The following is a 15,340-nucleotide window of genomic DNA, read 5'->3' as shown; positions in this document are numbered from 1 at the left end:
CCCCGCTGTGACGTGTGAGGCTGCCAGGGGTCCTCGGTATCCCGGTCTAACGTTGTGTAGACCACGGTAGCACCAGCCACTTTCATGCTGCACCCGGCAGGCTCAGCACAGTCGACGTTATCACTCCCGACCTGTGGGATACAGATCACTGCCGCCAAGTCATGAAACCGGGCCGGGACCACGCTGACCTCTAACCCCGGGGCGGGGACTGCGCTGACCTCTAACCCCGGGGTGGGGACCTGTAACCCCGGGGCATGGACCGCGCTGACCTCTAACCCCGGGGCGGGGACCGCGCTGACCTCTAACCCCAGGGCCGGGACCGCGCTGACCTCTTACCCAGGGGCGAGGACTGCGCTGACCTCTAACTCCGGGGCGGGGACCGCGCTGACCTCTAACCCCAGGGCCGGGACCGCGCTGACCTCTTACCCAGGGGCGAGGACTGCGCTGACCTCTAACTCCGGGGCGGGGACTGCGCTGACCTCTAACCCCGGGGCCAGGACCGCGCTGACCTCTAACCCCGGGGCGAGGACTGTGCTGACCTCTAACCCCGGGGCGGGGACCTGTAACCCTGGGGCGTGGACCGCGCTGACCTCTAACCCCGGGGCGGGGAACGCGCTGACCTCTAACCCCGGGGCGGGGACCGCGCTGACCTCTAACCCCGGGGCCAGGACCGTGCTGACCTCTAACCCGGGGGCGGGGACCGCGCTGACCTCTAACCCCGGGGCGGGGACCGTGCTGACCTCTAACCCCGGGGCGGGGACCTGTAACCCCGGGGCGTGGACCACACTGACCTCTAACCCCGGGGCCGGGACCGCGCTGACCTCTAACCCGGGGGCGGGGACCGCGCTGACCTCTAACCCCGGGGCCGGGACCGTGCTGACCTCTAACCCCCAGCAGCACCTGCAGGGGTGAGGGCACACATTACCCAGGTCTATCACCTCTGGACCCTGACGCCGTGGTCCAAGGCCTTCAGCCCCTGAGACTCTTTAGGGGAGCGAGGGCAGCCCTGGCCGTGGAGGCTCATGCAGAGCCGTGTGCACAGTGAGACTGCCCAGTACTGTTCACAGGCGCTCAGATGGGCACCGCAAAGACCCGTGGACAGACAGAGCTGTGCCCCACCTGGGATTTGCACAAGCCCAACCTGGGTGCCCTGGCCACTGGGTGCCGAGGGGCGTGGGCCTGTGTCTCACACCTCAGCAGCAGCCCTGTGGTGGCCTCAGTAGGCTCTGCTGTGGCCACCTGACCAGCGCCACCCAACCCCCACCAGCTGGCTGAGCTCGCGCTGTGACCCACGCCCGGTGTCTGTGGTGCCACCAGCCAAGATGCCAGCCATGACGCCAGCGTGGCACCCCAGGACATCTGGGGCAGGTGGGCAGGCAGCATCGGCCTCAGCAGCCCACCGGGGGCTTCCCACAGAGTGTCCGGAGATGCTCCAGGCAGACGGGCAGACAGGGGCCCGGGCAAGACGCCCGAGGGTAGCAGGCCAGGTGGGTAAGGATTGGTGCTTGCGTGTGTCCATAGTGCTCATCGGCCTGTCTCAAAGCTATTCCGCCCTTGCAGATATAACTTAGATATACTTTTTTCCTAATTACAAATATGCAGCATATAGGAAAATCTGGAAAATGCAGAGAACCATGAGTCACTTTCCATGCCAACACTCCGAGTTAACCGCCGTTAGCATTTTGATGATTTTCTAAGGGTCCTTTTGCACTGTGTGTGGGTGTGTGTGTCGTGTCGCAGTGTGAACTTGCAGGGTTTCTCACCCCTGAAGTTCAAGGCTGACTCTCAGTGGACGCAGCTGAGTCTTCTCCCCGGCTCGCCCCACGTGTGCATGAAAGTGCCTGGGATGCGTCAGATTCTCAACTTGAGAAGCCCAGAGCGTCTTTTGAAGCTGAAAACACTTTGATTTCCTTACAGCCTCAAGACAAACAAAATCTCTCCTTGCCTGGCTTTGAGAGCAGGTGTCTTCTACAAGCAAGGTTCACAGGGACCTGCGGCTGCCCTGGCAGAGGCCAGCCAGGCACGTCCATCTCCTCTCCCGCGGGTCCTGGTGGGGGAGCCTCTGTGGGAAGCCTGGGGGCTGCGGGGCCTGGCAGACAACCAGTCCCGCTTCAGTGAGGTGGGGATGAGGCCGGGAGCAGCTCATTTTCCAGTAGAGGCCATCCGGTGGTGCCAGGGCACGGGGCAGCCGCCGTCCTCGTGGCCTGGGGTCATGTGGGCACAGGGTTTCCTCATCCCACTGTGCTCAGCGTCTCCCCCGAGCCCGGTGATTTTACGCACCTGACTTGGTTAGTCTTCTCGGCCGTGCCCAGTTTGCAGACTGGGCTCAGAGAGGCGTTTCCATGTGCCCAGGGTCACGCAGCTTCCTGGTGGCCAAGCCGAGGTTAGAAGCTAGGTCTGGTGGGTGTGAAAGCCCCCGATGCCGGCAGCTCTGCCCCGAGGCCCACACAAGCAGGTGGAGTAAGAGGGGAGGCGTTGGGGCCAGCAGTGCTCAAGTCAGGATGGAGCCGTTTATCTGGAAGGTCTGTCGAGGGCGTGTGGTGGCGGCTGGGAGGTGGTGGCAGGCTGACTGCCTGCTGTTTGCCTGCAGTGTCTATGCCCAGGAGAGGGAGCAGCCCCGGGTCAGGACCCAGCTGCAGGGTACCCCATCTTCATGGACCTTGCTTCCTGCCCTCCCTCCCCTGACAAATGGGCCCCCAGCATAACTTCCCCCGAGGGCTCCTGTCCTCTCCCCACACACAGCCCTGCTCGGGAGCGGAGCTTGCAGCACCAAGGACAGGAGGACTGGGCTTCAGGGAAGCAGGCGCCTGGAGCTGTGTCCAGTTAGGCGCATGGCGCTTGTAGATCTGACCATGGAATGTTCATGCGTCCCCTGGCCCAGCAGCTGCAGCTTCTCATCTGGAACAAGGGGGTGCTTCTCCCAGGAAGGCCAGTGGGAGCAGGGATGTGTCTAAGAATGCCTGGGTGCTCTGTCCTCACGATGAACCCTGATGCCACAGCCCCAGCCTCTGTGTCCTCACGATGAACCCTGATGCCACAGCCCCAGCCTCTCTGTCCTCACGATGGCCCCTGATGCCACAGCCTTGGCCTCTGTGTCCTCACGATGGCCCCTGATGCCACAGTGGCCTCTGTGCCCAGGCCAGTCTCCAGCCCAGTGAGGTCTGTCCTGGGAAAAGAGAGAAGCAAGACAGATGTCGGCCTTGCCCTGTGGGGCCGGGGCACAGGCAGGAATCCCACTCGGGGTTAAGACACTGCAGTCATCCCTCTGGGTTCTGTGCACTGGCCCCTCCAGGAGCCGGGGTCCCCCGTGGCCGTGGCGTCCCGGGAGAGATAGGCAGGGAGACGCTGGCACCCTGTCGTGTAGCTTGTCCTTTTATCTGCTTCACAGGCTCTTTCACTGTGCAATTTCCTAAAGTTTTGGTGAGGCCCATTTATCCATTTTAATTTTATTCTATGGATCGTGCTTTGGTGTTGAGTCTCAGAGCTCTGCCTCATCCAGATCGTGAAGATTTCTTTTTTAAAATAATTATGTGTTTTACACGTAAGTTCATGATACAGTTTGAGTTAAATTTTATATGAGGTGTGAGGTTTCAGTCAAAAAGAATTTTTTTTAACTACGTATGTCCAGCTGCTCTGGCACCAGCTGTAGCAAAGACAAGACTGTCCTTCCTCCACTGAAGCGCCTTTGTGACTCTTTTGTGACTTTTCTGTATCAATTAATAGGATCATTTGTTGTTTGCTCTTTAACCTGTTGATAGAGCAGATTACGTTGATTTTTCAAATACCAAACTAGCCGTGTACACCTAAACTAAGTCCCACGTGGTCACGGTATAATATTCTTTGTTAGAAAGTGGCCTGGACGTGTCTGTGGGTCTGTTTCAGGTTCCTCTGTTCTGTTCCACTGGTCTCCACATCTCCCCTCCAGCGCTGCCCCAGCCGTGTCTGTCTGACGTAGGAGCCGTGTAACGCTGTGCTGTAGCTGTACAGTTCTCAACATCAGGAAGGGCAGTTCCTCCACTCTTCTTTTTCGGAATTGCTTTCCGTATAAATTTTAGAATAATCTTATATATCTCTACCAAAAAACAAAAAAAAATCATGCTGGCCAGGCATGGTGGCTCATGCCTATAATCCCAACACTTGGGGAAGCCAAGACAGGAGGATTGCCTGAGCCCAGGAGTTCGAGACCAGCCTGGGCAATATAGGGAGACCCCATCTCTACAAAAAACAGCCATGGGTGGTGGTGCGCACCTGTAGTTCCAGCTACTTGGGACATTGAGGCAGGAAGATTGCTTGAGGCTGCAGTGAGCCAAGACCGCACCACTGCACTGCAGCCTGGGTGACAGAATAAGACCCTGTTTCAAAAATATATATTTATACTGAGGTTTAGATAGCAATTACATTAAAACCAAAGATCAAGTTTGGAAACATTGATGTATTTACTATGTTGAGTCTTCCAGTTCATAAACATTGTATCTATTTATGCAAACATTCTTTTGATTCCTTTCATCAGTATTTCCTGACTTTCTGCAGACACGGTGCAAGTTTTTGTTAGATTTATACCCAAGTATGTAAGATGTTCTGTAAATGGTATTGCCTTTTAATTTTGCTTTTCACTGGTTTGCAATTGCTTTATAGAAATGTGGTTGATTTTTGCATGTTCATCTTATTTCCTGCAACCTTCGTGAACTCACTTAGTGTTTGAGGAGTTTTCTGCAGATTGCTCAGGGTTTTCTATGTGGGCCGTCACGTCATTTGCGAGTAGGGACAGTTCGTTTCTTTTCCAGTCCCTGCGCTGCTGTTTTCCTTTTCTTACCTTCATGCCCTGGTGTGAGGGGCTCCTGTGCTGGGTTGAGGATGAGTCGGGTAAGCCAGCTCCCCGCTGACCGAACGAGGGAAGGCAGCCAGGCTCTTCCGCGAAGCAGTGTGAGCTGAGGGTTCTTCCTGGAGGACTTTGCCTTGATTCCTGCTTTGCAACAGTTCCCTTCAGGAATGGAGATTAAATGTTGTCAAATGCTTTGTGTCAACGGGATCATAGCATTGTTTTTCTTTAGCCTGTTGATAGGGCAGATAACACTGATTGATTTTCAAATTTGAACTAGCCTTTGTTTTACACCTCGACTGAATCTTACTTGGTCAGGGTGTGATACTCTTTTTTGTATATTACTGGATTCCATTTGTTAGTATTTGTTGAGTATTTTTGCATCCAAGTTCACGAGAGACTCATTTTTCTGCGTGTGTGCGCACTATCCTTGTTGGTTTCAGTACAAGGTTAATAGTGGAAAGGTGTTTCCCTGTCTTTTGTTAACTGAAAAGGGATTGTGTAAAATTGGTATTAATTCATATTTAATGTTCAGTAAAACTGTCCAGTGAAACCATCTGGGACTGGAGATTCTGAGTAGCATTTTAATTACAACAAACTTGATTTATTTAATGGTTATAGGACTACCGAGGCTGTCTATTTTATCTTGGCACGTTTTGGTAGTCTGTGGTTCTCCAGGAATCCGTCCAGTTCTTTATGAGCATCAAATTTCGTTGTCATATTTTTTATTGTTATTTTAATAGCTTCTGGATCTATTATAATACTTCCATTTCATTTCTGATATTGGTCATTTCACTCCTCTTTTTAATCTTTGGCAGTTTTGCTAGGGGTTTATCAATGTTACTGTTGTTGGTCTTTTTAAAAAAATTTTGAGACAGGGTCTCACTCTGTTGCCCAGGCTGGAGTGCAGTGGTGTGATCACAGCTCACTACAGCCTCAAACTCCTAGGCCCAAGTGATCCCGAATAGCTGGGGCTACAGGTGCATGCCACCACACCTGGCTGATTGATTGTAGAGATGGGATCTCACTGTGTTGTCCAGGCTGTTCTCCAACTCCAGGGCTCAAGCAATCCTCTCACCTTGGCCTCCCAAAGTGCAAAGATTACAGGCATAAGCCCCTGCTCCTGGCCGGCCTTATTGCTATTTTTTAAAGAACCAGTTTTTGGTTTTAAGAACTGTCTTTTGTTTTCCCGTTCATTCCTACTTTTATTTCCTTCTCCTGCTTCAGGCTTGTTTTGGCCTTCGTTTCTTAAAGTAGGAATTTAGAGAATTGATTTGAGATCTTTCTTCTTTTCTGATAGAGGCATTGAGTGCTGTCAGTTTCCCTCTAAGCACTGCCTTGGGTGCATCCGGCAAATTTTATTATGCTGTATTCTTGTTTCCATTCTGTTCTTTTTTATTTCCTTCGAGGCATCCCATTTGAGTCGTGGATTACTTCGAAGTGTGCTGTTTAATTTCCAGGCACTTACCCAGTTTTCCTGTTTTCGCTGACTGGTTTCTGGTTTTGATGTCCACTGGTGTGGCCTCCACCTCTTCATGCCACCCCACAGATGAACAGGATTCACATAACTTCCCAGTATCTCAAAGTAGCATCGTTTCCATTTCCTGCATGTTTTCTCATTTTAATGCATTATTTCAGCTTTGCTTGTTTGAGCCAGGACTCAGGGCTTCTTTCATTCCGTCTCTAGCTTCCTCCCCTCGAGTTTCCCTGTTCATGGAGTTGCTCTTGGACCCTCAGCCGCAGGGAGTCTTGCTCTCGACAGGAATCCTGCACACCTCCCCCTTGGCCTCCGAGCCCCACCACATCCTGCGGTTGGTGGTGTGTGGAGAGAGGCGCTGTCTCTGCTCTCCAAGTGCCTCGTCAGCCCGCACTCCTCCCTCACTCCGTGTCTGTTGTCTGTGCCCCCTGGGACACCACGGGGCTCAGCTCAGGGGATGGTAGGACCAGCGCTTAGTAAGGCCCCGCAGCCCCGGTCACTGTATGAGCACTGCACAGAGACCTGCTCACATGGCAGAGCTGGAATGGAGGCCGGGCATGCACTTCCCGGCCCACGTGTTCCACAGACAAGCTGCAGAGGCCCCCGACCCTCCAGGGCAGGCCCGCTCTGCTTCCAGAGGGGCAGGTGAGCCCCAGGCCAGGCCAGTCAGGGTCTGGGCTGGAGTGCAGTGGCCACAATGGACACTGAGAGTGTCTTCATTAAGAGTGAGTGTCTCAGTCTCCCCCAGGGCACCCGCCAGCCACACGGCCGCTGTATGTGCCGACTAGACAGGTGGCAGCTCGGGCCGGCCAGACAGAAGGGAGAGGAAGCCACAGCCAGCAAGCAGGCCGCCCCATAAATATTTCCAGCCACAGCCAACGTGTCTCACTGGCAATTTGCTTTTTAAAAAATTGCGCTCTAATTTTAAGTGAGCAGCCCCTGATTACAGTGATTTACGAGGTACCTGGGGACTGTGTGATATTTGAACATGGCAGAGGGCTGAGCAGAGATGGATGGGCCGGGTGCCACTCATTCAGCAGGTCCTGCTAATGCCAGAGTGCCGCTGAGGGTGTCAGACTGAGGCGGCCCCTCCCAATGCAGCCGGGTACACTGGGGGAAACAGAGTCAGAGGTGGGGCGGCCCCTCCCAGTGCAGACCGGGTACACTGGGGGAAACAGAGTCAGTGAGGCGGCCTCTCCCAATGCAGACCAGGTACGCTGGGGGAAACGGAGTCAGAGGTGGGGCGGCCTCTCCCAATGCAGACCGGGTACGCTGGGGGAAACGGAGTCAGAGTTGGGGCGGCCCCTCCCAGTGCAGACCGGGTACACTGGGGGAAACAGAGTCATTGAGGCAGCCCCTCCCAGTGCAGACCGGGTACGCTGGGGGAAACGGAGTCAGAGGTGGGGCGGCCCCTCCCAGTGCAGACCGGGTACACTGGGGGAAACAGAGTCAGTGGGGTGGCCCCTCCCAATGCAGACCAGGTACGCTGGGGAAAATGGAGTCAGTGGGACGGCCCCTCCCAATGCGGCCGGGTACGCTGGGGGAAACGGAGTCAGAGGTGGGCTGCAGGGCGGTTTGACTTGTTCGCGGGGGGCTGGTGTTTTGCAAACACTGGGTCTGCCTTTGTGTGGGGCTTGAGCTAGGAGAGTAGTACTGGTCACTCCTGCCTGTCCCCGTCCACCCCCGCCCTAACCTGGAGGGCAGTACGGAATCTTAGGGCATCATTCTTCCAGAGCCACTTGAGGCCAGCAGAGAGGAGGTGCTGTAGGAGCCGTGGGTGGGCGACCCGGCCTACCATTGGGAGCAGCTGTCTCGCTGACACTGGCAGGGTGCACCTGTTTCAAATAAAGAATGATCAGAGCTCATGCCTGTAATCCTCACCTCGTGGGAAACTGAGGCAGGAGGCTCACATCAAGACAGGAGTTTGAGACAAGCCTGGGCAACAAAGCTGAAGTCTGTCTCTAAAAAAAAAATTTTAAAATTAGCCAGGTGTGATGGCACATGCCTTTAATTCCAGCTGCTCAGGAGGCTGAGGGGGGGGGGGTCACTTGAGCCCAGGAGTTCGAGGCTGCAGTGAACCATGATCATGCCACTGCACTCCAGCCTGGATGACAATGAGACTTGTCTCTAAAAAATATATATATTTTTAGAAAAGAATGGCCAGGCTCCCAAAGCCTGCCAGCCTCTGAGGGCCAGGGAAGGTGGGTGCCTGGAGAACAGCTGTTCTTTGGTCCAGCCTGGCCGGAGTCTGTACCTCAGTGCTGCAGGCCCAGCCAGGTTGCCAGCCCCGGGTTGGGAGGAGGGCGAAGGTGCCGGCTAAGGAGACTTTTTCCCACACTGCCTCCCACCCCTGCCCGGCAGCTGCAGGAGAATCAGCACCTCTGACATTTAGGGGGAGAAATTCAGAATCAAGAGCAGAAGGCAGAAATGAAAGGATTTTCTCAGTAAAAGGTCAGAGTGGTTTCTCTTGTTTTTGTTTAAAAATGGTTTGTGTTGAACTATGACAAGGCCAAATGTATTAAGGCAGCAGGAACAGGGGGAGGGCGGGGGACGGCTCCTGAGAAACAGGAGGTACAGGAACAGGCCAGGCAGCAAGGTGGAGCGGGGGGCGGCGCCACCATCAGGGCCGGGCCCAGCTCAGGTCCCGGTGGACAGGGAGCTGCCAGGACGAAGCTGGGTGCAGCCAGGCCACCCTGTGGCTCCTGGGGAGGGTTCCCAGAGGGCTGCCTGCCAGAGGAGTGCTTTACAAGAGTTTCCTGAGCTCTGATGCACACACATGCGGCTTCACCCTCAAGTCTACCGTTCCGTTCTTCCCGGCACATCCAGTGTGCAGCCGCTACCACAGTCTAACCGTGGCGCCTTTCCACCGGCCCTGAGCCCCGATGTGCCCCTCCAGGACATCCCCTAGGCGTGGAGTTGTGCCGACTCGTCTTTGTGTCTGGCTGGGCATGTTTTGGGGGTTTACCCACGTGGCAGCATGTCTCAGAGTTCAGCTGTATGAAGCAGTGTTGACGGGTAAACCCGGTTTTCTCTCTCCGACGGTTGAGGGCTGGTTCCACTTCCCATCTGTTAGGGATGGGATCGTGTTGCCGGGGACATCAGCGCTCAGACTCCCTGGCTGGGCACGCGGGCACGTGCTGGGCCCATGGACTCTGCGTTCAGCTCTTTGAGGAGCCGCCAGCTGTTTGCAGGGGCCGCCCCACACACGCCTCCACCAGCCACGCGGAGGGTCGGATTCCCCTCCACCCAGCAGCTTGTGCTGTTTGCTCTCTGTGGCCGTCGGCGTGAGGCGGGTCCGTGTCTCGCTCAGTGCGGTTCACATTTCCCCGGTGCCCGGCATCCTGGCATGAGCTCGTTGGCCGTGTGTGGCTCTTCTCTGGAAAGATGTTCAAGGGCCCCTTAGTTGGACCCTGTCCTCTTTATGGTGGAGTTGTGGGAGTTCGGGCATATTCTGGGTTCGGGACTTTTCAGGGACGTGGTTTGAGAGAGAGCTTTCTGGTGGGCTGAGTTTGTGTCCTGCCTGACCTGGGGCTGTGTGGGACACCTGCCAGCCCTGTGGACAGTCGGGGCCTGGGTGCCCACTGGGGCAGAACCAGCCAGCAGGCACCTGGGCAGATTTGGGCATCAGCAAGAAGTCGTTCCTGGTGAGAGCTGTCTGGAGACCGAGCACCCTGGCTTGGGAAGCAGGGGTCTCCCCGTATTTGGGAGTGTGTGTGTCACAGGTGTGTCCCCTCCCACCTGCGGCATCTCTGCTGTGGTCTCCAGAGTGGGAAGTGGGTCCATGCCAGAGCCCTCTGCCCTGTGCCGACTGGGGTGGGGCTGGCTCTCGGGGGCAGCTGGGGAGGGAGAGAGATGACCGAGTCCCTGCTCAGAAGGGCCTCTGTCCACTCCCCACAGCCCAGGATGGTGGCACAGCAGCTCACTCAGACCTGCTGCGTGACCTGAACCCTGTAGGTCCTGCCCTGTGTCCCCTGGCACCTGCCGTGCTGTCTGGAAGCTCCTGGTCACCAGGCCATCTCCTCCTTGCCCGTTCTCCAGTTACAGGAGGCTGCCCTCTGGGCTGCAGAACCCACAGAGCCAACCCCGCCTGGCCCCAGCAGCCCCTCACAAGTGGGGAAACCTAGGTTGTGGGGCCCCAGGCAGTCTGGAAGGCATTGCGGGACTTGCCCAGGGCGTGGGGTCTTCCAGCCTCAGTGGAGAGTGGCACTGGGGCCAGTCACAGGTGCGTAGACAGGTGCTGGAGCCCCCCAGGCGGAGGAGGAAAGGGCGAGGCAGCAGCGCCTTGGGTGGGCACACCCCGCAATGCCTGGGACCCCCAGCTGCCTGTGCACATGACAGTGTAGACGACAGAGACCCTGCCCTGGGTTAATTCAGTCCCTTTAGGTGACCTGGAATAAGGCCTGGCAGGGTTAAGGACACATCTACCCCTGTCCAGGTCCTCAGGCCAAGGGAAGCCCCCATGGCTGGAGGGGCTGTGTAGGGAGGGAGGGGAGAGGGAGAGAGGCCTGCCAGGCTGACCGCTGTCCTGTCTCTTACCTGCCCCACAGGCCACCAGCCCCTCGGGCTCCAAGATGCAGCTGCTGGAGACGGAGTTCTCGCACACCGTGGGCGAGCTCATCGAGGTACACCTGCGACGCCAGGACAGCATCCCCGCCTTCCTCAGCTCGCTCACCCTCGAGCTCTTCAGCCGCCAGACCGTGGCCTAGCCTGCAGCCGCTCCGCTCAGCCGGACCTGCGGGTCCCCTGCCCCGCCAGCCATAGGCTGGGTGCACGTCCTGCCTCTCCAGCCCCGCAGCAGCGGTATGACTGACAGACACGCCGAGACCTACGTCAGACTTCTGCTGGGGCGGCCAGCACCCTCCCCACGTGCAGACACTGTGTGTCCTGGAGCCTGGTGTGCGGGCGTCGGCTGCCAGCCCAGGTTCCTCACCTTGTGAAATAAAGTCTTCTCCCCCAGACAGTCCACCCACCCTGTGTGTCTGTGGCCCAGCCCTAGCAGGGTGGGAGGGAGGAGCGGAAGGACCTCTGTCAGCACACCACCAGCCATAGCCCAGCGTTGTGGGGGTCAGGCATCTCCACTCAGGGAATGCACACCCAGCACACAGGTGGCAGCTGGGACCAAGGGTGGCCGGGGTGCCCTCCCCACCACCATGGGCTGAGGCCCCTCCACTTAGCAGCTTCCAGCTCTGCCTCAAGGCCAGGCCCCAGCTCCGGGGCTTCCCTTTGCTGATGGAACCCGGACGGAGGCACAGGGGTTGGGGGGACTGTCTTCACAGATAAGGGCGCATCGAGGGGAGACTGCCCTCTGTGCCCGTCACTCCAGGGCCAAGGGAGGGCCTGGACCCGGCTGGCAGCACCAAAGCCAGGGGCGTGCGGTGACTCCACCCCACAGGGCAGATGGAGCACCTGGCCCTCGAGGCTGGAGAGCGAGTCCCCTCCACTCGGCTCAGCAGCCCCGGCCTTAGAGGTACAGGTGCCCCTGTCTGAGCACAGCAGAGGGGAGCCGGTGCAGCCAGGGGAACGGCCTCGCTGCAGAGACGCCGCTGCTGAGACGAGGGAGACCTGAGGCAGGGGCCAGGGGAGGAAGGACCGGGGAGGGTGGCCCCTGCCTCCTGCCTGCGAACTGGGGGCCAGGGCCATGCCCAGGGCTGCCGCCTCCACCCAGACTCCTCCAGGGCGAGGCAGCTCCAGCTCTGCCATCCCCGCCTCACCCCCTACTTTCCACTCGCAGCACCCCCCACCCACCATTAGAACACTCCACCAGCCTCCACAGACCCCACTCGCAGCACCCCCCACCCACCATTAGAACACTCCACCAGCTCCACAGACCCCACTCGCAGCACCCCCCACCCACCATTAGAACACTCCACCAGCTCCACAGACCCCACTCCCGGCACCCCCCGCCCACCATTAGAACACTCCACCAGCTCCACAGACCCCACTCCCGGCACCCCCCGCCCACCATTAGAACACTCCACCAGCTCCACAGACCCCACTCCCGGCACCCCCCGCCCACCATTAGAACACTCCACCAGCCTCCACAGACCCCACTCCCGGCACCCCCCGCCCACCATTAGAACACTCCACCAGCCTCCACAGACCCCACTCCCGGCACCCCCCGCCCACCATTAGAACACTCCACCAGCCTCCACAGACCCCACTCCCGGCACCCCCCACCCACAGTTAGAGCACTCCACCAGGCTCAGCAAACCCTTTATGAAAGCCCTTTTCCTCCAGGTCTCGGGGAAAGTTGGGGGGACTGTCCTCTAAGTGGCCCACTGGGAGAGATGGGTGTGCCCTGCAGCCTTGATACAGGAAGCCCCTGATTCCTCCTGCATGTCCTCTCCCAACCCCCCAACGTCACCGTTCAGTGTTGGCTTCTGTTCGTGGGCACAAAGGGTTTGACGGAGGGGTCCTCGGAGGCCCGTGGGGTTCAGCTGCACGAGGCTTTGTGCGGGACGCAGGCTGTGCAGACAAGAGGAGAAGTGAGGCGTTTCCATGTCAGGCAAAGGCTGTTCTGCCCTGGCTCGGCCCCTGGACACACATGTGCCTCAGACAGACATGGCCCCGCCAGAGCTGGGCAGCCACTGGCTCTCACACTGAAACCGGGAGCCCCAGACTGCCCGGCCCCATCGCAGCCCTGGGGCTGCCGCGGCCCCACGTCTCAGCTGAGCACACCGGGGCCCACGCAAGATGCTGCTCCCATGGCCACAGATGATCAGAACAAGGGCCCTGGTCTAGCCTTTGGGCTGTCCTCCGCCAATACTCCCCAGGCCAATCCCAGGGTCCTGGCACCCCAGCCCCCACCACCCTGCTTTCCCCATCACCATTCCTGCCACGCCACAGCCCGAGCGCCGAGGTGCCTGTTCCCACCCACCCTTTCACTGCCAGCAGCCCCGGTGACGGCCCCCCCGACACACTCATGGAGCTGGGGCTTTAGGACCAGGGAGCCAGCACCACCCTGGCTGTGAACACAGAGGGGCAGGGGTCGGTTCTTGTCAAGGCAATTTAGGAGATGGGGTCTGACTGGGCCCTGAAGGCGGGTGGGACCCCAACAGGTGGGAAGCGGGGATAGGGTGGGCCCAGAGGCTGGAGGTCAGGGGCTGTCCTGGGGGAGGACAGAGGGCTGGGCCCTCAGGCAGAACAGAAGCCCGCAGCCTCTGCCCCGGGGGCAGCAGGAGGAGTGGTCCCTGGTGGGTGACAGCCAGGTCCAGGTCCAGGCAGGAGCCCCCCCAAAGGTGGTGGTCTTGATGGCAAGGCCAGAGCTAAACTCCAGCCAGCCCAGGTAGGAATGGAATTTATCGGGAGGATTTGGGGCAGAGGCTGAGAAAACGGGAGGGTGGAGAGGTGGCTCAGCCTCAGGTGGCTCTGGCACTGACTCCCCTGGTGGACACACACCCCACAGCTCCGGGACCCTGGGACCGCCGACTCTGCCATCACCGATGCCAAACCTGGTGGCCAAGGAGCACTGGCCACGGACTCCACCCACGCCAGAAACACCGCACCAGGGGATCCCACAGCCACAGACCCCGTGGCCACAGGACTCCACCCACTGTCCCCAAGTCCTTGTGTCACCTTCCCGAGATCTGAGGCTGCTGAACCTTCTGGTTGCTGCAGGCCGGGCCACTGCCCACACCTGCCTTCCACCCCGGCTTCCGTGGCAGTCGGGACAGGCTTGGCAGCTAAAGGGCCACAGACAACCACCCTGTCCCCAGTGCAACCTCACGTCCGCATCCGGACCCGTGGCTCCTTTCTGCCTTGGTCTCCCCTTCCCCCTCCACAGCCAGGGGTCTCCAAAGCACCTTCCTTTCGGGGGGAGCCTGGGGCTGGCCCCTCCCCTGCCGGCTCCCCGGGAGGGTCTACAACAGGCTGGGCCCCCAGCCAGCGCTGAGATGCAGCAGCTCCGGCTCTACTCAGATTGTGGGATTCTCCTTTCCGGGGAAGAGGCAGGGGTGGGGCGCAGCCCTCACACCCCCGAGGGACGTGTCTGGGTGGGCTGGAGAGAGCAGAGGTCTCTGATAACACATCTCCCTCGCGGGCTGATTTAATAAACCTTCCCCACGAGTTTGTCAAATCCTCTTCACGCGTCTGCCAGTGGAATGGGAAAGAAACAGCGCGTGAGGACCCCGGGAGGCACCGCCGGGCCCCGGGCCCCGCCCAGCCCTGGCCGCCAGGCCAGAGAAAGTTCTGGTTCTGGCAGATTCCCCGCTTCCCCCAGTTCCTTAGTGGGCACCCAACGCTAAATGGTTCTTAAGCCGCTAATGACTAATTTTAAGGGATTAGTGCCGCAGCAATAAACTGTAATTGCCAGGATGTAACAGGATTTGGGGGGCCCCAGGGCTCCTTCCAACTTCCCGGCAGGCTGGGAAGGACAGTGCCACCTGCCGGGGCCTCCGAGGGACCAACCTCCCTCCCTCCCTCCCACTGTGCCTGGCATGGGGCAGCCAGCACAAGACCCTTGCAAGGTGAGTCTCTGTCTCTCTCCTTCCCGCAGACACCTCGCGAAAGTTCTGGAGAAATCCCTGGGTTTTGTGCAGCCTCTCACTTCTCAGAGTGGGGTCCCTGGAAGTGCCTGAGAAAGGCAGGTCCTCAGGTCCCGCCTGGAACAATTGTGAGAATCCACCTTTAACAAATCTCTCGGGCAGCTCGTACACACGGAGGCTCTCGTCGGCTTGGAACTTGCCAATTGGCAATGCCCATCCCCATCCCATAATGATCCTGCAAGTCTGGTCTTGTCAGGAGAGGAGACCTCAGTGCAGAAAGACAGGGGCTGGCCCACCAACGCCTTCTGCCAGTCTGTGTTGGGTGTGGACTCAAACCCTGCTCTCTCGACTGCAAATTCAGCTGCCCCTCCAGGCCCCAGCGTCTGAAGTAAACTTGGCCCATTGCCCTCCTGTTAAAATGTCGCCAGGACACCGGGGCCGGTGAGGGCCGGGACCTTCATCCAGAGACAGCATTGGAGGGAGACTCAGAGGTCCAGGGACTCAGAACCTCAGGCCATACATACCGGAGTGTGTTTGCAGGCATGTACATGCAGAGGTGTG

The 15,340-nt window shown here is 58.5% G+C and overlaps 1 protein-coding gene across 41 annotated transcripts in view; it reads left to right on the top strand.

Moving 5' to 3' along the window:
* MAD1L1 (mitotic arrest deficient 1 like 1) overlaps nucleotides 1-11,256 on the top strand; it is a 423,997-nt gene extending 412,741 nt beyond the window's left edge. For all 41 annotated transcript variants that reach the window (XM_077995973.1, XM_077995957.1, XM_077995967.1 and 38 more), the window contains one exon: nucleotides 10,844-11,256. In XM_077995973.1, coding sequence (XP_077852099.1) covers nucleotides 10,844-11,002 — 159 coding nt within the window. In that variant the 3' untranslated portion in view covers nucleotides 11,003-11,256. The remainder of the gene's footprint in view (nucleotides 1-10,843) is intronic.
* Nucleotides 11,257-15,340: the final 4,084 nt, after the last annotated feature.

The sequence above is a fragment of the Macaca mulatta genome, chromosome 3 (assembly GCF_049350105.2).
Source record: "Macaca mulatta isolate MMU2019108-1 chromosome 3, T2T-MMU8v2.0, whole genome shotgun sequence".
NCBI classification, from domain to species: domain Eukaryota; kingdom Metazoa; phylum Chordata; class Mammalia; order Primates; family Cercopithecidae; genus Macaca; species Macaca mulatta.
Note: the sequence above shows the minus strand (reverse complement) of the source record. Positions and strands in the feature narration are given on the sequence as shown.